This window comes from Blennius ocellaris (genome assembly GCF_963422515.1).
Source record: "Blennius ocellaris genome assembly, chromosome: 19".
In the NCBI taxonomy this organism is placed as follows: Eukaryota; Metazoa; Chordata; class Actinopteri; order Blenniiformes; family Blenniidae; genus Blennius; species Blennius ocellaris.
Genome location: NC_137668.1, coordinates 10,179,028 through 10,201,158, shown reverse-complemented (window position 1 = coordinate 10,201,158; position 22,131 = coordinate 10,179,028). Strand labels below are relative to the sequence as shown.

The 22,131-nt window shown below is 44.2% G+C and overlaps 1 protein-coding gene across 3 annotated transcripts in view; it reads left to right on the top strand.

The window, feature by feature from the left end:
* The window catches only part of ncoa2 (nuclear receptor coactivator 2), a 61,441-nt gene that overhangs the window by 17,846 nt on the left and 21,464 nt on the right, over window positions 1-22,131 (top strand). For all 3 annotated transcript variants that reach the window (XM_080514748.1, XM_080514746.1, XM_080514747.1), the window contains exons 3-7: window positions 9,215-9,322; window positions 10,258-10,430; window positions 14,151-14,254; window positions 17,448-17,625; window positions 19,151-19,339. In XM_080514748.1, coding sequence (XP_080370874.1) covers window positions 9,234-9,322; window positions 10,258-10,430; window positions 14,151-14,254; window positions 17,448-17,625; window positions 19,151-19,339 — 733 coding nt within the window. In that variant the 5' untranslated portion in view covers window positions 9,215-9,233. The remainder of the gene's footprint in view (window positions 1-9,214; window positions 9,323-10,257; window positions 10,431-14,150; window positions 14,255-17,447; window positions 17,626-19,150; window positions 19,340-22,131) is intronic.

Below are 22,131 nucleotides of genomic sequence, written 5' to 3'. Positions count from 1 at the left end.
CTACCATTTTCTACTAATTACAAGTTTCAGAGCAAGATGCGCATCCGGTGGTAACGTTGCACCTGTCCTTGGTTTGGAGCAATTTATATGCTGTGATTGACCGTATGTTTTTAATCAGGTTATTTCTTATTTCTCAAAACATTGAATATGAATGAAAGAGACACAGAATAGTTTATTAAGAGTTCATTTGGAGTTTTTTTTCTTGGCCCATCTACCAATTAATATGCAGTTCCTCTGTGTTTGAAGCCACCTACAGTTTGTTCTGTATGATCACTGTGGTTCTGCACCGGGACCTGAGCCCATTTGCAGGTAACCTATGTTTAACCCAGAGCACTTCCTCTGAACACACACACACACACACACACACACACACACACACACACACACACACACACACACACACACACACACACACACACACACACACACACACACACACACACACACACCTGGTAAATGTTTTGCTTTTACTGCACAACATGACACATATATGGCCTCCACACTGTAAAAAAAAAAAAAAAAAACTTTAAGTGGGGGTTAAATGTTTTGGTGAGTACGAGAGATGCACATGGGTGTTTCGGATCGCCTTTTCTTGTAGATTACAACATATGCAAGTGGATTATGTCATCACAATTGAATGTGTTCCCATTGTAAAAATGTAGATTTAATTTAAAAAAAGGTCATTTCAAATGGACATAGTTAGCATCCTGCAATATAGTATGAATTGACTCGTAATAAGCATGGTAAAAAATGTCATGCATGTTTAAAATTTTTATTAGGATAATTATGATCTCATAAATTATGCAGAAAACCTCTGATCTTATGAGAAATTGTATTTTTGAGATCATGTTTTTAAAATATATTAGACGTTCCTCTGGGAAATTGAACTTTTGTCAGTTTTTTTTCATGCAGCTGTAGTGTAAAGAGTTCAACTGTGTGTTTGCGTTGCAGATTGCACGTGGCCTATAGCAAATACGACGTCGGTCCAAATATAAGACTGGCTTTTTATTTCTTGGAAATGGCTCTGAAAAAAAGTGGACTGTCTTCGATACAGGCTCTGATATTCACCTCTTGGTTTTATGTATCACAACAGCACCGGAGCCTGAGAAAGAAGAGGAACATGCGGGATGTGAACACAGTGAACAATGACTTAATGGTCACACTGGAGGATAAATAAACCAGCTACAGGTGCTTGATGTTCTTGTTGACAGGTCATTTAAAGGCTTTATAATGTTGCATCAGTGATGATGGAGCAGGAGAGCTGTGCAGGGAATACGTTGAGTACATTGTAGTCCATAGACTGTATGTAGGGCATATCGGACTGTATCCAACCAGGAAATATCTAGAAAATTTCACTGGCTTGCCCACGTCCCATTTAGAGCATTTAAAAATAGTTTTCATTGCCTCCGTTAAAACCTTTCCCCCCCAAAATACTTACCAAAAAAAATGGCATTGTCTTTTAATCGGGGTCGTCCTGTATTTCAGAACCGTGAAAAGAAATAACTGGTGAGCTCCGAGCATTCCTACATTTCACCCTTTTTACAATAATATGATTTCCTCGGTGATATTCGAATCGTCCCCAGGCAGCGCTCTCTGCCAGAGATGAATTGTTGACTAGATTGTTGTGTGGAGTTGTTTATTTATACCAGTTAATCAATTTTGGCCACCCCACGGTAACTGACACTCCAGTTCACCTACCCCACCAATCTTCTTCCTCTTCTGCGTTCTTCTGACAGCCAGAGGCCAGCGGACTGTGCTTATTATACAGAAAGCCCTCGCCCGCCCGTCCCGTGACGTCCTGAAGTGACTGCCAGCGTTAAAGATTGATGAGCATGATCAGCTTTCAGTAAATGGGGGGCCTGGCTCTTGGTTGCACTCCGGCACTTTAGAGCCATTACCTTGCAGTGATTCTAGAGTGGGCAAACCCTTGAGTGGGACTTGGGAGCGGGCAAACGGCAAAACCTCCGTGTTGACGAAATCAAACGGAGGTTTGTTTGTGTCAGACTTTTCTGGACACGCGTTGTTCGAATGAAGCAGGTTTTCCTCGCCGAACCTCTTTTAAAAGGCCCGTGACCTATTTCTGCACTCGTGGTTGTTCCCCGTTTTCCTTCGCCGTTTCTTTAGCCTCGGTTCTCTCACAGATTTGAGCCTGTCTGTTGCGCTCGAGGTGTCAATCACTCAGGTGTTGTTAAATTTACCTTGCGGTTCGGGTGTCAGTGTTGTATTCCCTTAAAAAATTTTTAGTCCATCATCACATTCCTCTCGTCACCGACCCCCACCTCTCCTTTGACCCAAACCCGATATTACAACATCTGGTTCAGGGTAACAGCAGCTGTCAACAAGGTCAGAGTTCACAACGTACCCCACCGACATCGCATTCTGACAAGATTGGTATTGTTTTTTTAAGGAGTACAGCTTGAATATCCGTCCTATATGATCTGTGTGTGTTGTGCGTGTTCTCATCCTCAGCACTTCTTCCGACCCTTGCGAGGATTAAGTAGTCCAGGCCCCTCCCCTGTCACGGTTTCCTCTCCAGTTCGCAGGAAACAAATAGCCCGTGTTGCAAGCCTCCGCCAGAAGCAGTGTGCATCGGTGCCCACCCCCCCCCCTCCCTCTCCCTCTCCCTCGCTTGTCCCTCGGGGCCTGTTGTGCCAAGAAGCCATGTGAGGACAGATTACACACCAGCGAGACATTGTTCACTGCCCCACAGAGGTTCTGCACTTTCTGGAAGGGCCCTCGTTATTATAGTGCAGGAGACCTCAGAAACGCTTCCCCCAATAGCTCGCAATGCAGTTTAATGCATAGTCATGCCCTGCACTCTCCCAGCCCCAGAAACACAGGGTGTGTCTCCATAATCAAAGCCCTGCTAACCCACATGATTACAGGAATGGCACACTGGCAGATGCCCTCTCCCCTTGGCAAACATACACCCCCCCCCCCCCCTTGCATGTATTTTCCCCACTATTATACTGTGACTGGAATTGGTGATTCAGTGTGTTTGAAGGCTCCTCTTTTGTGATGTGCATATGGCTAGACTTGTTTGCAGCTGGATGTTGTCGAGAGCCGTCTTGTGGTTGCAGCAACACTCATAGGCTTTGGTCACTTTAGTGTAGCGCAGTTAAAAAGAGACATTGAACTGTACAACGCCATCATGGAACAACTTTTTAGTCGTATACTTTAGATGCTTTATCGATCCTCTTGGATTCTCTGCATTTAACCCATTCTATTTATAGTCGACTTTAGCTTCACATTCTTCAAGCAGTGGGCTTCCACGTATCTCACGGACCCACAACTGTAACCTGTTGGCTTGCAGTGGGATTCAAACCTGCAGTGTCGCAGTAGCATACACCCTGGACATGTCACGATGCATTCATTCAATGCATCTATCACACGTTTATTTGACTGGAAGATTCTGTCATAGCAACCGTATGAAATTTTCAAGGCAGCAGGTTTCAATCATGACACATTTCGAGCACCATGTCTTAGCGGTTTTGCCTTCAGCTCAGGACTCGCAGGGCAAATTTGCCCGACACGCTGTCCTCTCTGCAAGAAAAAAAAAAGCTTTGTATTGTCTCATCCCAACCCAATAGATGCTACGAAATGTTTATTTTGCAGTCTTTCCAGTGTGCATCGCAATCAAATACAGCAAGTCTCCTCCAGTCGTACTCGCTGAGTGTGACAGTAGGAAACGTGGTGGCCTCCAGCGGCAGCCCCTTGTTGTCTCTGCATTCCTCCCTCGCCAGACTGGTTGGCTCCAGCTCAGTCCTGGAGAGTCTGCTCTTGTGACACCTAAGATATAAGCAATGACACACCTATGCTCATCCACCTCAAGAGCACACAGTACTTTCAAAGTCAATTGATTTCTCAAGCTGCTACTTGTGTTTGCTCAAATGGCCTATTTATTGCTTCATTGCAGTGTTGTTGCATACAACCTTTACACACTTTATCTTCTTAATGTGCCATCGAATCTCTAAAACAAGTTTGGGCCTATTGCGCTGGACTCGTATGTTGAAAAATCATCGGTGTTGCCTCAGTTATTTACAGTAGTGGTTTATTATCAGTCACACTCTTGTGATGTAAACGGAAACCTGTCTAAAGCTGACCTGTCAGCACACAAGCACCCAGTTAGGTAGCTGCAAGTGTGTTTGCCTGCGACGGATGGGGAGGAGCAGGGGGGGAGGCGGAGGAGTGTCTGGGCGGAGGTGTTTACTACAGTTATGGAAATGGGACCTGAGGTCGTCCCAGCTTGAACGGAGCAGAACAACTCCACTGAAAGCTATGTGCTCCAGCAAACCCGACGACCCCAGCGTTGTTTCTGTGTGTGTGTGTGTGTGTACCTTTTTTGCGGTGATTGTCAGCTTGCTACTACTCTGCCAGAGTCTGGCCACGCAAACAGTTCAAAACAGTTCAGAGTATAAAAGACATCCCCGATTTAACAAATGGCTGTGACATGGACTCAAAATCCGATCCAGCTAATGTTTGTCTATATTATGGTATTGCCTGGCTCTTGTCTTCCCTTTGATATTTCCAAACAATTTGAAAGATGGGGGAAACATTTTTTGTGAACCATGCAGTTGGTGGATATTCTACAGGAACATTTGATTAAAACAAGAATCGTATATGTTTACCCTCTCCGTCTCGGGTGGAAATATGGCAAAGCCAGCCGAGGTTTTACTCTTCGACTCTTGACCTTTGTTGGGTTTGTTGAAAAATAGTTATATAAAAATGGCACTGCCTTTTTTTCTTCTTTTTTTTTCACCTTGCCTGCGTGAATCTTGGCAGGCCCCTTTTAGCCATGACTAACATAAGGTAGCCTGTAATGACTGGACCATATGCCTCAGCTTACACTACTAATGAACTTAATGAGCTGACAGCTTGATGGACTGTGATTTTGATAGATGCCTTGCAGAATATGCCAATCACTGCCTCTTCTACATAATGAGGTTACGTGCCCAACCCCCACTTACCCTACATTGTCCTGAGTTAGTGATATTTGCACTCACAGCAGTTGGATATGTAAATGATAGCTTCCTATGCACCCAATATTATGTTTACACCATTAACGGCCATGTTGGCATAGCTTTTAACATGCATTGTATAAAATATGAATGTACTACGAGATGGAACCCTAACCTAGAGATGCACCGATTCACATTTTTTCACTTCCAATCCCGATACCTGAATTTGGATATCTGCCCATACTGATACTATTCTGATACCAGAGTTCTGTTTGCTTAAATTATTATGACTTTTGTTGATCTTGTATGAGGCTGTAATAAACTCCTCTCTGAAAGCAAGTATGAAATGTACGAATGTATGCTGCCGAAAGGCAACTTGAGTTTAGCATGGTCAGAAAAGGAAGCAGTCCAAACTATTCTTCTTAAATTTGGACAATGTGGGGGTTTGCATGATGTCATCATCTCATCGTGAACTTGTTATATCTCTAAAACCTCAGAATCACTTTATTAATCCGTGGGGAAATTCTGTAACAACACAGCACAAACTGGATGATTCCAGTAGAACCGATTTGGGCTGTTCTCACAGAGGTTTGCATGGAGTAGGGGGTAGCTTCACGGAAGTCTGAATCACTTTCTGCAGCTATGGGGAGCGAGCTTTTCATTGTTTTGATGCCACGGTCAGTGCTGTTCTCCTCCGTGAGCTGGCGTTTTTAAAAGGGTGACACCGGGCGATGCAAACATTGCACATCGCCGTGTTGCTTTGCCGTGTTTTGAGCGTAAAATGCAGCCAAACAATGGACTTGTTATGAAAATTTGGATAGCCACAGTGCAGCTGAGCTCGCTGGCTGCAAACTGGAATGAATTTACTGACTCGTTATTCCACGTCTCATCGAGACTCGCCTCCGTTCAGTAAATCCAGTCCACATTTTGCAGCCAGCGAGCAGAGGTGCGTCAGGGAAACGCTTATAGAATCATTTCACCAGACAAAGAAGTCTGGAGTTTTGTTTTCAGTACGGACTAATTCTAAAGATGGCATTGAGTACAGTTATCCACCTGTCAAATGCGTAAGAAGAAAATCCTCACAGAAGTGACAACATGGTTGCTTTAATTGCTTTGACTTCCTTGATAAGTGAAGAAAAGCACACATGTCCAAAGCTCGTCTTTCATGGACTGATGTTGAATGAGAATCTAGAAAATGACTAACCATAACGGAAGTGCTATACGTGCAACTGCAATGAATTTCTTTGGCTGATTTCAAGCTTCTGTCATAGACATGTTTATATCCATGCACATTCGCACAGTATTTCCTAGAAGGATCGTAATTTTTGTTGTCTTTTTTTGCATGAGCTATGCTGCACAACACTTCTCCGACACGTCATCAGTGGTATTACTTGATTGGTTTTGGATTTATAAATGCCGTGGATAAATACTAAATTACGCAACTAGTGAACACATAAGACGAACTGAATGCTCCGTCTGTACCCGTTTGCTTATTTTAACGCCAAGCATATCTGGGCTTTTAATTGGGTCTCGGACCAAAACTAGTAACCTCTGTTGTACATGATACATTGCTAATAAAGAAACATATTTGAAGAGTTTATATTAACGCTCAGTTAAAGCCAAGATGCTTATTTTTTTTTACATTGTTTGTGTGTGCGTGTTACATTTCTCTTTAACGCCATATTCGTTTTTATTACAATATCAGCAATATATATTCAAACTGTCAATGTATTCGAAGCAAGCAAAATACAACCTTAGAGCACCATTGCAAACTTGAAAATCACCTTAAATGCTCAGCATGGTTGAATTATTCTCTCTTTGACTGGAAATGTGTGTGAATGATTTATTTGCTATGCTCTAAGTTGATTGGTATGCATCACAATTGAGTTGTGCTCTGTCCTACCTGCATTTAAAGCCATAAGCATGACTTTTCGTGTCATTTTTGACATCTCTATTATCATTTCCTTGTACATCGCTGCCCTTGGGTGTGTTTTGTGTGAGTGAGTACGTGCGCGGGTCAATTGAGGTTCAAATGCAACACTAAAGGACTTTCTCGTAGCTTTATCATAGCTGTGTTTTTCCATAAGGTTTCGTTTGGGCTGCGAGTGATTCAGATGTTTGGTTTTCTTTTAACATTGCAGCCAGACGAGCTTTGAAAACATACCTTGGTTCACTTACGGTGACGACCGGTATTGACGAACTCTTAAGCTTAGAGCAAATCTCCTCCAGTGTCCATCATTGATAATTAAGTCAGTGACACAGCCTCCGTACAGCAAGTGCTAACGCCAATGCCCAGTTGTTGATTGCTGCTCGGGGACTAAAGGCATTCTCTAGGATTAGAAATCTCTCGCTGGTCTGCCCGTGCGAAGATCAGACCCTCCTAGCAACACAAATGTCCCACCAGTCTGCTTGCCCGGCCGTCTCGTCTGTCTGCGTTGGTGTCATTGAGACGTGCCTGGTACTCCCAGTCTCTCTTATTTGTCTCAGTGTAGAATGACCCATCATTACTGCCATGTCAAGGAGACGGAGGCAACCAATCATATCTGGCCCGGCGGGACAGGCGCAACCAATCAGGTCTGGAATCCCCATGGTAACTTGCGCTTGGAAGCCCGGCCCAACCAATAGGAACGGAGAGTGCCACTTAGCTATTTGAGTTTAATGGCCTGTTTCTGTTGTCATTAATAAAAGCGAATAACCTCTGCTATTGCGACTGTTATATTTTCAGTGAACAGGACAGTGTCACAGCATGAAGACACCCCTCATGGCATTCGAAAGAACGCAACACAAGGACACGTGCACACTGCCGCTGGCGCAGCATCATCCGTCCATTCACTGTACAGGCCAACAACAGTACTTGACTCACTTGTCAACAGAGTGTGTTTTACCCTTCAGGCTCTCCTCTGCCTCTCCGGCCGATCTCCACTGCTTTGACTCCATCCCTTTGAGCACGGACGCGACCATTAGCTCAAAGTAGGTCGCTGCAGGCCAAGAGGGAGCCAGACTCCACTCCGCTGCCTGCTCGCTATCTCTTGTTTTTAGTTTACCCTGTCTCAGCCCAGCTATACTCTTCCACCCTGCCGTACACTGTGTTGCTCTCCTCCTCCTTATGTAATGGCTGAGCAGTGAGCGGTGTGTGTCATCGCCGTTTCCATGGTTAGAGCTGCTGCGAGTGTATCACCACACAGCTCGGCCCAAACCTCAGGCACTGTGCTGGAGGAGGACTTTGCTTTTCTCTTTCGAGATCTCGCTGCGCGGTTGTCTTCCCATGCCCCTGCTCGCCATAACCCCCTGAGAGCAAAAAGGGTGTAGATGATCCATCTAGCATGAACCAAGGAGAAGTTGTTTTCATGCATGTAATTGTACATGCAGCCATTTGTTTTGGAAGACGACGGCTTTCACATATTCTATGCAGGAGGATCTGCTCCTATATTAAAATCCGAGCGCATTAACCGCCATCAGATTTTTAGTTGATGGTGGTAATTAATAAGACATTACTTTGATCCATAATTGATAGGCTCTCGTTTAATAGCATGGAGTTCAGCTTGTGGTGACGTTCTGGGTGGGGAAGGAGCAGAATTAAAGACATGTTGGTATGCAGAACCGGGGACAGACTTAACAAATTATCCTCTTCTCCGGTTTGAATTAATGACGGCACAAATTCATATCATAGCCAAATGCCATGTCATTACATATTGCAGAAAAACTGAAGGAAGCAGCAATGTGTGTGTGTGTTTTTTTTTTTTTTTGGGGGGGGGGGTTCAAACTGAAGCAGCTCAGAGATTACACAAAACAATCTCCTACTCAATCGCAGAGTCTCAAACCAATATAGGTGAAGCATTCCCATAGATGCTCGGTAAACACGGACACATGTTGTCGTCGTAAACCCACTCCTTTCTTCACGGTGCTTGGTTTTGTGTAACGGATTTTTTTCCTTTCCTTGGTACATGGTTGAGCGCGCAGTCTGGTGCTGTGGGCAAAGCGCCGTGCTCTCATTTCAGCCTCTCTGGGGAGAGCTGCACCATCAGAGAGAAATGATTGAATCTCTTTCTCCGCTCCATTTTCACTCACTTCTCCCAGGGTGAATCAACCTGTGCCCCCCCCTCAGCACGGGACTGTGTGTTGTATGCAGATGTTGGAAGACGTGTGCACAAACCTGCATGGCCGTCACACCGAAACATTTTGCCGTGGAAATCACAGATGCTGCAGGCGTCGTGTCAAACGTAAACTCCAGCCCCTCTTGTTATTTCCCCCCCCAGACGCTGATATGCATTGAGGATGAGCGGAGTTGGTGAAAACTCATCTGACCCTGCGAGGGCAGAGTCAAGAAAGCGCAAAGAGTGTTCTGGCGAACTTCTGGGACCCAGGTAAGTAGTCTTCTTACGGCAACGTAATTGCATACAAGTTTGTCGGTGTTATCGTGCAGTAGTAAAGGTCGAATCCAAACATTTGCTTTCTCCTTTGGTGAAGTCGGGCATAAACCACCTCGCATCACGTCCTACATACTTTAAAACTGGAAATTCCTGCTACAATGGCTGACTGGGATATTGCATGTACTGTAGTTGCCTACACTACTATGTCATAGTGACAAGTAACCCTGAAGCACTGTTTAAACCGTTGCATAATTTATCTGTACACAAGCACTACAGAATGTAGGTTTTTTTTCTTTATTGATGCACCACGTCATGTTGGCATCTTGAAAATGCCTTCACGTATATCACGAGCCATATAAAGTCTCCTTGTCCTCCCCTGCTTCGTGCAGTAGGTCTTGTGCACAATGCAAGTCATGATGTGCAGGAGCCTCACAGGGTCGCAGTCAATTCACACCAGTAAAATGAAAGGTTAAAATATCTGTAAATAACAAGAAATGGTCCCTTTTTGGTTTCAGCGCAGCCGAGAAATGTTCGCATACGAAGCACCTTTAACAAAACCTATTCGTGACCACCTTGGAAATTTCTTTTAGAAAAGATAGTTAATACTCTTGCAGCTTTTAGATCTTTAACCCTTTATTATTAACTATAGATCTTACTCTACTGCAACCATATATATATATTTTTTCTTATTTATGTATCTAACTGAAACAACATGATCCTCAATCAACATATTTGCAACAGCAGTTACCTCTTGAACTGTATATCTGAGTCATATCTAAACGTGTGAAGAAGCCCAACAACAAGGCATTTAACTTAATAACACAGTATTTCTCCTACATTATGACTCCTCCTTCACTCCATCTTTCTGAGCCTCGCTTCATTTTCACACCCATGTGTATTGTTTTTTTTCTTCTTCCCTCCTCTCACAGTCCCAAGCGGAGCAACGAGAAGCGCAACCGCGAGCACGAGAACAAATACATCGAAGAGCTCGCCGAGCTGATCTTCGCCAACTTCAACGACATCGACAACTTCAATGTCAAACCTGACAAATGTGCAATCCTGAAGGAAACTGTGAAACAAATCAGACAAATAAAGGAGCAAGGTACAAGTTGAAAGCTGACCCGTTTCTTGACACCTCACACTTGCCCGCTGAGGCGACTGTCACGGAGTCGCAGACTCCGATACAAATAAAAGACTTTATCTGATGTAGCTGGTTTTACTGAAGTTATGTAATTTTCCCCCTCCCGGGTTTTAATAATATAAACTCTGAGGGTATATCAGGCCTTGAAGAAAAAGCTGCGAATGCATTTAACACGCCAAGAAAACTGTTAAAGATAAATTCTACTATCATGAATGCGAGTGTCTTGTTGAGGTGAGGTTCCCCTAGTGCTGTAAGAGCCACAGGTTGCACTCTGCCTCATAAGCTAGCATCCAACAGCATAAATATAAAATTTTGGGGTCAGCTCCACGCAATAATTGATGCTTTCATTAAAAAGCAGCACAGTTGATTTAATGTGTTCTCCTTTGCTTTACATTGTGCATGAACCAGAGCAGTTTTATTTTGACTACTAATCTTTTCTCGCGTCCATTCTGAGCCAAAACGTCGTGGAATGGAAGAGTTTGCTCAGACTTCTCTCTTCTTTTTTCTTTTTTTTGGGGGGGGGGGGGGGTTTGTGCATTTGGTGCTCTTATTCATATTTTTAATTTCAGATTCACCAGATTGTGAGTTAGGGAAGTCGGGGGTTTTTTTCTCCCACGAGGCGTAGCTTAAATATTGTGCTCCTCTCCTCAAGGTAAATTTGAAGGCATAAACAAACTTGATCCGGGATCAGTGGGAGGACGACAGCCCGCTGATTGACTGGGTAGTACAGCTCACTCCTCGAGTACATGAATCAGAGCGGCCCATGATGTCGTCGTCTTTTATGTGACTCACAGAGCCAAGTGTTATGTAACGGCGGGGCGATGTGATGCAAAACTCACACAGTCTGCAGCTACTGTCTGTACATCCCTTCAGCCCGTTCAGCTGTCCTTTTTTTTTTTTTTTCCCTCTTTTTCTTTACACCTTCTGTCTCTTTCTGCTTCATACGATGAGAGCTGGAGTGGACAAGGGTTGTTTGACATCGTCTGCACAGAAGGGCCTTTTGAGTTGTCCTCCATACATCAGTGGCCGCATAGAAAAACTTTCTTCCAGTTAAAATAGAAAGCGGCTGCAGCACGACTGAAGGCCATTCATTTTTACATGTTGCATTTATTTGCAAACCAGAGCTGAGAGGACAGAAGCATTTCTTCAGGTAGACCTTGCTGTACATGTTCGCCTCATATCAATCAGCTGCAGAGAAAAAATAGAGTGATATAATATATAGTGAACATTAAGGTACATTTAACACGAGGCATGTCATTTTAGCTTTATGCTTATAATAAACACAGTTGTGTTTTGGCTCTTTGCTTTACAAACTAGTTTGTTTCCGTCACTGCACTTGATTTACGTGTTCAATCTAAAAATATGAAAAAATGAAACACTATCTTTTAATCATAAAGAATAAATCTGATGCAGAAGACAGAATGTCCAGTTTCACACACCAGATTCATTTAGTAAGTCAGATTTAGGCTGAAATCTTTGGAAACGTTTCATATTTTGCTGGACAGTATACTCGCTACTCACCAGTGTATAGGATGTGCCAAAATTATTGCATATCTACCTTCACAAACGTAGTGTGAAATATCTGCCATTTACTAGATTTTGTAGTTATGAATTGTGAGTCATGTATAATTTTAGGTCCTTAAATGTCCTTTAGAAACACCCTGAAGTACAAATTTCAAAATCCAAGAATCTCTGGGAGGAGAACTGTTAAAGACAATGTATTAACAATATGTTATTTACAATTTTTCAAAAGGCGTTCTTTAATTCTGCATGCACGAAATGTGCCTTAATGGCTCTCTGTGACCGGTGTTGCTGCTTTCCCGCAGAGAATTGCAGGAAACTGCTCTCTCCGACTGAAAGCTGCTCATCCCTTCCTGTACTCGTGCTGCATTCTCTTAATTGAAATTGTGGAGGAAATGCTCGGCACGGGCTCTTCTTTTAACAGACAATATGTCGAGTAATATCTTTACAGCGCTATAAAATAATGGCGTAGCTGAAAGAGTTTTACAGCTTCCTTTACACTTCGTGTTGGCAAGCCCGTGCACTTTAAACCACTTGTAACTGCAGCTCGTATTCCTGAACAACTAATGTATATATATACGTGTCAGAAACGTAAAGATTCACTACATGTCCCCAGTTTTTAAATACGGGATGGAAGAGAAGAGCACATGGCAGACGTCTTGCCAGTTGCATGTTACGGAGTACAGTGTTTTAAATCGATCGGTTCCTCTCCGGGTCTGTGGCACAGTTCCACCGTCTCTGCAGATGGACCGAGAGCGCAGCGAGGACCTCGCTGACATTGAGTGATGGTCCTGTACCCGGGGCAGCTGTGCTGGTCTACCGTGCCCCGCTGGGCTTCGGAGAGGTCCTGCTGATGCACACATCATTAATGCTGAAAGAGATGAATATGCGTCTGCAGGGGTGTTGCACCAGCCCGCGCTGTGCAGGGGGAAACCTGCATTCGTGTCGGTGTACGTACTTCTGTACCCTCCTCCACACACACACAAAAAAAAAAAGGACGCAGTTTAGTTTGCTTTTCACCAGAATTTTTTTTATTTTTTTCTCTTTTTCTCTTCACCACCATATGGTCAGCCCCCTTTTTGGCGGGGTGTGACAGTGAAACGTGTCCCCTCCCCAAGCAGCCCACTCATATTCCGCCTCTCATCATCATCTCTAAAAGTAGGGCAGCCTACGCTCCGAACATACGGCTTCTCTGCATGGGTATGAACCCACACACACACGGACAAATGCACAGTGCAGGTACAGGCACGAGCAGGACACTTCCAAGTGTTTGCTTGTAGATAAACAACTGGCATTCTCGCATTACGAAAGCAAATGTTACTTTTACAGGCCATAAATAAATGGACTGTATACAATTTTTGGGCACCGGTGTCTAACTGGATTACGTGATTGAGCTTTGATAAATGATACGTCTCTCAGCATGCCTGTGAGCAACAAGTCGAACTCTGTTTTCATACTTGGAAATATAAGATGAGTATTAATGCTGAGTTTAGGATCCTAAGCCCCCTATCGCATACAGCTGCTGCCTTTGGAAAGATCAGACCTCCACGCAATTTTAACCTTATAGACTGGTGTTCTTGTCCCTTAATTGAAATCTATTGTTTGTTTGTTTTTTAAACCTGGAATGACATCCAGCTTCGATTGTATATCTGATTGTGTTTGTTAAACTCATGAATTACAATTTATAAAAAAAAAAAAAGTTTTTATAGAAATTTGAGGGTCTGCCTTTTTCACCTCGCTATCTATGTAGAGAAACTGTTTATACGTCATGGATGATGGCCCTCTTTTTACACAACAATGCAATTTATGCAGTGGCTGCCAGCAGCGTGACCTACGTGTGACAACAACCTTTCAATCTGTTTGCTTCTCTTTGCTTTGATTCAAGCCACGGCTACATAAAAAAAAAAAAAAGTGTTTTGAAAGACTTATCAACAAGTGACCTCTTTCAAGTATGTGGGTCAGTTTCAGCTTCTGCTTTATCTTTTTGACTCCTATGTTTTTTTGGGTTTTTTTTTTTTGTCGTGACGTTATGGTGTTGGGACAATATAACAGTGATGGCCACAAGTATTGTGAATATGAAACTCGGAGAGGAGAAGTCTTTGAACAGTTTCGTTGTTTGTTTTTTTAACCTAAATCTTTGTCATTAACTTTCATTAACAGAAAAGGCTGCTGCAGCAAACGAGGAGGAGGTACAGAAAGCTGATGTCTCATCAACAGGCCAAAGTGTGATTGACAAAGATGCCTTGGGACCAATGATGCTGGAGGTGAGTAGAGCCGCTTCTTACTCACTCTGCCGTATCGGGAGGGGGGAGGGAAGAAAACGTTCTGGACTGCCGAGCTCGAACAGAGGGACCACTCACTGAACACTCGTGTTCGCCCTCACATAGGATACACTCACCTCCTTAAATCACCATCAGTATATAATGAAGAGGACAATCACAAATGGGTTAGCAGCGGGCTGTGTGCGAGTGGAGCTGTGTGGCGTTAAAGCTGCCAGCATCTTGTATCTGCCGCTGATTGGCTGTAAATCACCGAGCAGAGCAATGGCCCCGTTGTACCGCGGAGGGCCACTGAAGTGCTTACATATAATGGGAAAGAAAGCAACAGCCTGGCGAATGAATCAGTCTATTGAGCCTGTGCTCCTCGCTCATTTCCTCCCTCCCTTTCTTTCCCGTAGTTCCGTCGTCTTTTCTCTCTCTCTCTCTCTCTCTCCCTCCCCATCTTCTCTTCGTTCGCCGCTAGATCTGTCCTGTCATGGAATATTTATAGCTCTCCCGGTCCAGCGTCACTGAATCGACATACTAACTTGCGGCTAAATATAGCGCAGTGCAGCCTGCAAGCTTTCCCATCTGTCAGCGGCCCCGAAAACACAGCGATCGGCCCATTCACACCCGCTCCGCTCCAGCCACGTCTCCGTCCGCCAGCCCGGGCTCATTACAGGATGCTCTGTGGAGAATGGCTGCCGGCAGGAAATGCACCCACGCGCCCCGAGACCGTGACCCTCCCTCCCAGCCTCGCTGCTGCCCACTCGCATGCAAACGCAGACAGCCTGCGAGGAAAATATTAGTGTGCTGTTGTTTTAACCTTCTGGAAACGGTCTCGCATCGGCCACGTGACTATTGCGCATATAGTTCGTGGTAGACCGCTCCATATGGTTGCTGTTCGGTGGCACGACAAGTCGAGGATCTGTGAGGAAGCGGAAAGAAGCGGGGTGTTGATCAAATCCCCGCTCCTCAGTCCTACTACAGCTGTATATCTGAGCTTCAGTGTGTGTGTGTGTGTGTGTGTGTGTGTGTAAAGATGAGGTGCAAAGTGGAACAGATACGGCAGCGACCGTGTGTGACTGCTGACAATGTATTTATTTAGCGTATATTGATTTGTAATGCCTTTAGTCATCTCTACAGCGCATATTTACTGAGGGAATTGTAAATTAAGTTATTTGGCTAACAGCAGTAGGCAACAGCTGGCAAAGGAGAGAATTTGCTCTGCTTCTTTTTTTTTTTTTGCCCTACTTGTCCATTTCATGGCCTTTCTTCACACAGTGTGGACTTACCCAACCATGGAGCTCTGCTTCACGCAGTGATAAATCAGATCCTCTTAGGTCTGTTTTCAGATGAGGCTGGTAGTTGGGAGCACAAAGAGGCGGGGTCTTTTGGGTCAGCATAAGTGTATAACGTGAAATCTGCCTTGCTCCAACGTTCTAATGCAGCCTGTAGGTCGACCGCACGTAATGTTGGGGTCCCAGTGAAATGATTAACGCATTACTGCAGTTTTTCATCTCAGGTATGTGTGTGCTTGTCTTTCCTTTCTCTTGATCCGTGCCAAAAAAAATGTCGGCATTAGCATGGAAAGATGCTCCTCCAAACATGTGGTCGGTGGATTAGAGATGTTACGCAACACATGCACCTAGAAAAGATCTGATGCACCTTTTAAAGGGAAGGAAGAGTCAACAATACCGATACGCATGTGACAAATCTTAAACATCCTGAAAGGTTGTTCCCTTCAACCACCAATCATTTTGCTGTAACAGTGTTTCCGACTGTAGGAAAGCCTTTTTATTTCTCTTTTCAATGATGGTATATTTATAAGAGAAATGCATTTGTAGGAGGAGCAGCAAAGCAGATTAAGTTGCCAATAAAAATGAATTTGTATGCTTCTCCTAAATGCCTATCAAACATCAAATAAGCCCTCTTTACATTGAATCCTTTCCACAGGAAATGTGTTAATACAACGGAATCAAATATCACCTTTTAAATAACATGCAGATAATTGTTGTGCAGTGGACAAATAAATAGACAAGCAGAAGCCCAAAGTAAGCACTTTGGCCCCAGACCTTCCAGGCAATGTGCCCCCTACCAACAGAGCAGCTGATATGTTGCTGTAATTGCACATGTATGTATTTGACCTTCCTAATTGACAGATGCCGTGTTTAGGTAATGATTCTTTAAGCAGAGGCGAGGAGCCGACACCTTGAGAAGTGTCTCGCGCGTCTCGTCTTGACACCAGCTTTTTACAGCTTTACAAGCAGCAGAATTCCCTTTTAAGGGCTCCGGGTGATTTGATGGCCTAATTGACACCATCTTGTGTGTAATGGCTGACCTGAGGCTGTATTCTTTCAATTAAGTGCTGCTCCTCCTTCACATCCGCCGAGCTCTGCAGGCTTTTATCCTGCTTTCTATCAGCCACACCGATGTGGAGCATCTGCCAGAGTGATGCATGTACCCAGCACACCGAGTACTAATCGCCTCTCGTCTGACACAATGTAGATGTGCCACATTTTATACAGCTTGTAGCGTGTAGGTGTGTACATTGTACCACGTACACAACCGGCCACAACTCGGAGCACATCAGGTAGCAAAATATTAGAAATGACAAAGTTTGAATCAAACAAACAGAGCTCTAAATAATAACTATATATCACTGCATGCTGAAATAATAAAAACGTGGCAGCGATATTAAAAAAATTAAGATTTCAAGGAGTTTAAAAATGGCAGATGACGGCTCTGGAGCTCTGGGTGGTCGGGCGAGGGGCTCGGAGGGACAGTGAGATTGATGGAGGGAGCAGATCTAAGAGTCTGGCAGGGTGAGTTGATACGGTGGAGGTCGGTGAGGTCGCGACCAGTGTGGATATGAACAGTCCTGGATGTGAAGATTGTTTTGAAGTGGGCTTTTTGGAGGACAGGCGTTGTGCGATGGATCGCTGTTGTTCTGGTTGACGATCCTCAGAAGCGGTTGAGGTTAATGGATGAGTTTCAGGGTCTATTATGAAGTCAGATGAAGTTCAGCAATAAGGCAGTGGCTGTGGCTGACAAACGCAGGTGGAAATGTGTGTGTTGTTGACTTATTGGAGGAGAACGTCTTGTTTTTTGTAATCAACGATCGGTTTTTCTAAAAACAGAAATGTGTAAACAAACATGTCTGCTCTAACCTTCCATTTTCGTTTTCTGCCCCTTTCAGGCCCTGGACGGCTTCTTCTTTGTGGTGAACATGGAGGGCAACATTGTGTTTGTGTCGGAGAACGTGACCCAGTACCTGCGCTACAATCAGGAAGAGCTGATGAACACGAGCGTCTACAGCGTGCTTCACGTCGGAGATCATGCCGAGTTCATCAAGAACCTGTTGCCCAAGTCTCTTGGTCAGTTTTCACTTTGTTTCTAATACCAACCTCGAATTCCTGTTTTCTTTAACCAATAGAACAGTCAACTAAATCTGGAATATCTGGAAATCAAAAAAAGAAACGCACTCAGCTGCCCATTAAAGGGTTAACCCTGCCAATTTCTCTTCTGCCGTGTTTGTGCATCCCTTGTGTTCTCTGACTCCGCCTGTTGCAATATTTCACATGGTGTGCCTCCTGTCCTCTCGTCACACTCCCCACCCCCCCCGTGTTGTAGGTTGCTGTTTGATAGTGACGTCAAGTTAATTAAAATGCTGAAATGTTTATGTGTAACCTGCAGCAGAGAGCGTGCGGGGAAGCTGACCAATTCAAAGCCTTGGCATCATGCAGAAAGAAAAAAAAAAAAAAAAACCTATGGCTTCTTCATTTTCTCTGCCACTGATTCTCAGCCCAGACACTTGCTCTCTCCCTACTTTTCGCCCTCCCTCCCTTTTCAGCTAATTAACTTCCTTTTTCGGCTTCTCTCCCCTGTCAGCGGCATCAAGCCTTTCCTATACTCTCATTTCATGTCCTTTATTCCCCTTCTCTTCATTTTTTTTTTTTTTTTGTGTGTGTTATTTCTCTCCGTCTCTCTCGTTGCCCTACACCGTCACCAAGTTCTCCAATGAAAATCAGTGTCTTCTCCCCTGCATTACTCATCCCGTGAAAACAGGCCATTTATTTCAGTGGAGAGAGAATTTACCTTTTTCGGTTTTGCCCTTTCCTCGTCTCCTCTCATACCCACGTCCACTTAACATCATTCCTCGACAAGTCCTGAGCTCAAGATTGTGATCTGTGTCACGGCGGCCCATCAGGAGCTCTAAGTCCTTCACTCCTTCTCTCCTGGTGCTTGGGATTGAGGTCTGAGAACCCAGCCATCTGGGTGGGAGAGCAGCACACAGCAGAGTACCCTGGAAACGATCAGTGGGCTGTGTCCCAGATACTGGGAGATTATCAATGCACTGAATGAGATCACAAACCAGATGGAGTGTGATGGGAGTTTGCGAGAGTCAAATGAGTTGTGTGTGTGTGTGTGTGTATGTGTGTGACTATACATGTCTCCTTTTTTTTTTTTTGTGCCTCTTGTGTGTGTGCGTGTGTGTTCGCTTGTGCCCGTGTAAGTGTTGGAGAGAAGAAGAAAGATTGGCAATGATGTTTTAGAGGACATGCATATGGAGGCCTGGCTGTAATGCATGGCGGTGGATAGATGGCACAGGGCTCCGCGTTCCAACTGCTCATTATGAGTGATCTCTACCCAGCAACAGCTCTTTTCTCTTTTTACACTTTTTCTGCCTTCATTCTCTTTGTCTTGCTCTCATTATGTCTTTCACTTGCATTGTAGTTAGCCTATCTTGGCTCTTTATTCACAGCTCCCATCTCTCTGTTCTGTTGTTCAGCTTTGGCTGAAGCAAAAAAAAAAAAAAAACTCAACTCGATTCCTGTGAAAGGCTCTCTGAAAATCTCCTCTACCCCTCTTTCTTTTTTTGCACCCCCTTCCCCTCTACAGTGAATGGTGTCCCGTGGTCCAGCGAGAGTCCGAGGAGGAATAGTCACACATTCAACTGTCGAATGCTGGTCAATCCGCACAGCGAGAGCCAGGATGAGACGCACGAGCACGAGCCACAGCAGCAGAAATACGAGACTATGCAGTGTTTTGCCGTTTCGGAGCCCAAGTCCATCAAGGAGGAAGGAGACGGTATGAAAGGAGAGAGGGCGACCATGTTGGGGACAAGAGAGAGAGTTGAAGGACACTGAAGTAGTGATCCTACTCGCGCTGTCGCAATATACCAGTACTGACAAAAAACTATGGTATCTGATACATGGCGAGATTATATTATCGTCATTCTGACCATTTATATCAAAGATACACCGCGGAATTACATTTTAATATCACCTGTGATGATATTATGTAAATGGTCCAGTGTGAGAAACAGTATCCCTATGTGGGAGATTTGGGAGATTTTAAGTGGGTGGCAGGCCAGTTTGTTGAAAAAGACGAGCAGGTGCATCTCTAAAGACATGAAACCCATGAACTTGTTCCACCGTGACCTACATCTCTGAGGATTTTGCCAAACCTCAACGAGAAAGTCGGTGTTTAAGGTCAGAGTAGAGTCTTAATTGTGTCTTTTAAGTTAAAGGAATACTCATGCCCCGGTCCGATCGTGCGATCCGCAGTGAGCCACTTAACCCGTCGTGATAGTGATCCTTGATAGCTGGAGAAAGCCACTGGTGGCTGAACGGCTGCCAGCTGGACGGAGGCCAGTGAAGTGGTGGGAGTTGCAGTCGGGTGCCGTCATAGTTCCTACCTTGTAACTCCCTTGAAAATCTTTATTTCAAACAAAGAGGAAGGTTTGGGGTAGCTGCATAGTTTATTGCACTTTCACCAGCATTCTCATAAACGTCTGACTGTTGTGCCAAGCTAGCAATATACTAACTGAGGATAAGTAGCCAATAGGTGCACTGAGACGAAAATACATCAACCTTGGGCAAAATATCACAAAACCAATGGCTTCGATACAACCTGTTCTGCAATTTGTATCTTTTCTGTTGACGTTTCCGTTGGTGTTGGGCTATTTTTGTCTGATAATTAAAAAGTGAGAATCTGTTATCGTGACAGCCCCTGGTCCATCCAAATAAGCATGGTTAAAAATCAACTGATGCATGTGTTGAAACTGTGGGCACTGTGTGCCTTTGTACAATGCATGTCACAATTTAAAAGCCTCTTGTAGTCGATGTTTGGATTTCATCAACGTTAACAGTGAGTTCCTGCATCTCCGTGTCTGAATACAGATCGTTCACATGTCTAAGTCCTGAAAAACAAAAGTATGAGTCACTGGCGAAGCGATTTTAAGATGTGGGAGGTAAAAGCCAGTTTACTGAAAACTATTATGACTGAGGATTGAAAGATTGTTCTAAAGACAAATTAGCCTAAAATCATCCTTGAACACAAGAGTGCATAATAAAGAGGCATTTAGCAACCAGGGGAAACGCTTGGATGAGTGTGGCAGCAAATTCATAATCATTACGTTACTTTGATGTAACATCAGCGTGACTGACGCCTGCCAAACGCTAACAGTTGTAATAGTTGCTATAAAGTAGCTATAAACTGAGTGCATGGCTCACGATTGAATTCGGAAATCTTGACCAGTAAAAATGGTCTCACTTTGTTCATAATTGCAAAACAATATTTAGGGGCATAACTGGCATTGCGTTCAGGTTATGAAGCGACTGATGAGAAGTGCTGGTGCCACTCCACTTACATCCATGAAAAGTTAAGTGACACAAGGGAGAGGGGAGGCAGGGCAGCTGTCATTAAAGCTTATCTATAATTCATGCACATCCCTCTCAAACCTGGAGCTCCGAGTCTGCCACGGCAAGGATGCGTTTTAATCGCGCACCGCCGCGACAAAGCGGTCTTTTGATAACCTTTGCTCCGGCTTTGAAGTCGACAACAACGTAAACATGCAGCGTATCGTATGGCAGCTGCATTTGTGTCTGCTTCGAGTATAAACATCTGCAGTCGCGTCCCAGGAAATGATTTAAATTGTATGCTGTCTCTGCACTCCTTTGGTGTTGAGTCACTGAGAGGTCACTGGGCTCCTTCAGTGGTTTTTCTGGTTTTAAACATCAACATAAGCCACGGACCTTTGTGTAAGTTTCCATTCCAAAGACCCTTTATTCTTAAAATGTTCAGGACTTTGTTAAAGCATCGACATGTGACACACTCAAAACGGTTGGATTGTTGTCAACGTTTGCCATCTAAATCAATTTTCCCCTGTTGATTTGATGAGCAATCATGATTTCTCATAGCCAAAGTACACTCCAAACTACACCACTTCATTTGGGACGGTTACACAACGCGCTGTGGTCCAATGCGCGAGCTCTGCCATAAATTCAGCCTTCACAAAGCTCAGTTTTGTAGAGAGACGCGTGAACTCGAGTTAAAACACCACAGTACAGCAAAATCTATAGCAGACATCCACTGTGTCAGATTAAATTGTTGTACATGTGTATTTAATGAAGTGGCCAATGAGTGTATGTCTGAGTAGTAAATTAAAACAATAAGTTATAATCCAAATGTTATATTCCCGAGTCTGGTCTTTGCCTGCGTTTTCCCCTCACTGGCAGCCTTTATTACACCAGCTGCTTGCCAGCCACACTCTGGCAAATAAAGTCAGTAGGACTTCAGCCAAAGGTGTATGTGTGTGTGTGTGTGTGTGCACGTGCGTGTGCACGTGCGTGTGCGATCAGTGGTAATAGTTGCAAGAGTTTGTTCAGCCGTAGACGGAAACAGAGGATTGCAGGAGAGCAAGAAAATGAACAGAGATTCACAGGTTTAAGGACCGGACCACCCAAGAGGCTCTATTCACAAGTCAAAATAAGCAGTGTGTGTGTATTAGCATGCATTTCCTTGCCAGAGACGAGTGTGGAATTGTGGGTATTCCTGGCACAGGAAAGTTCGATGGCAGACTTTTTGGGGTCACCCCA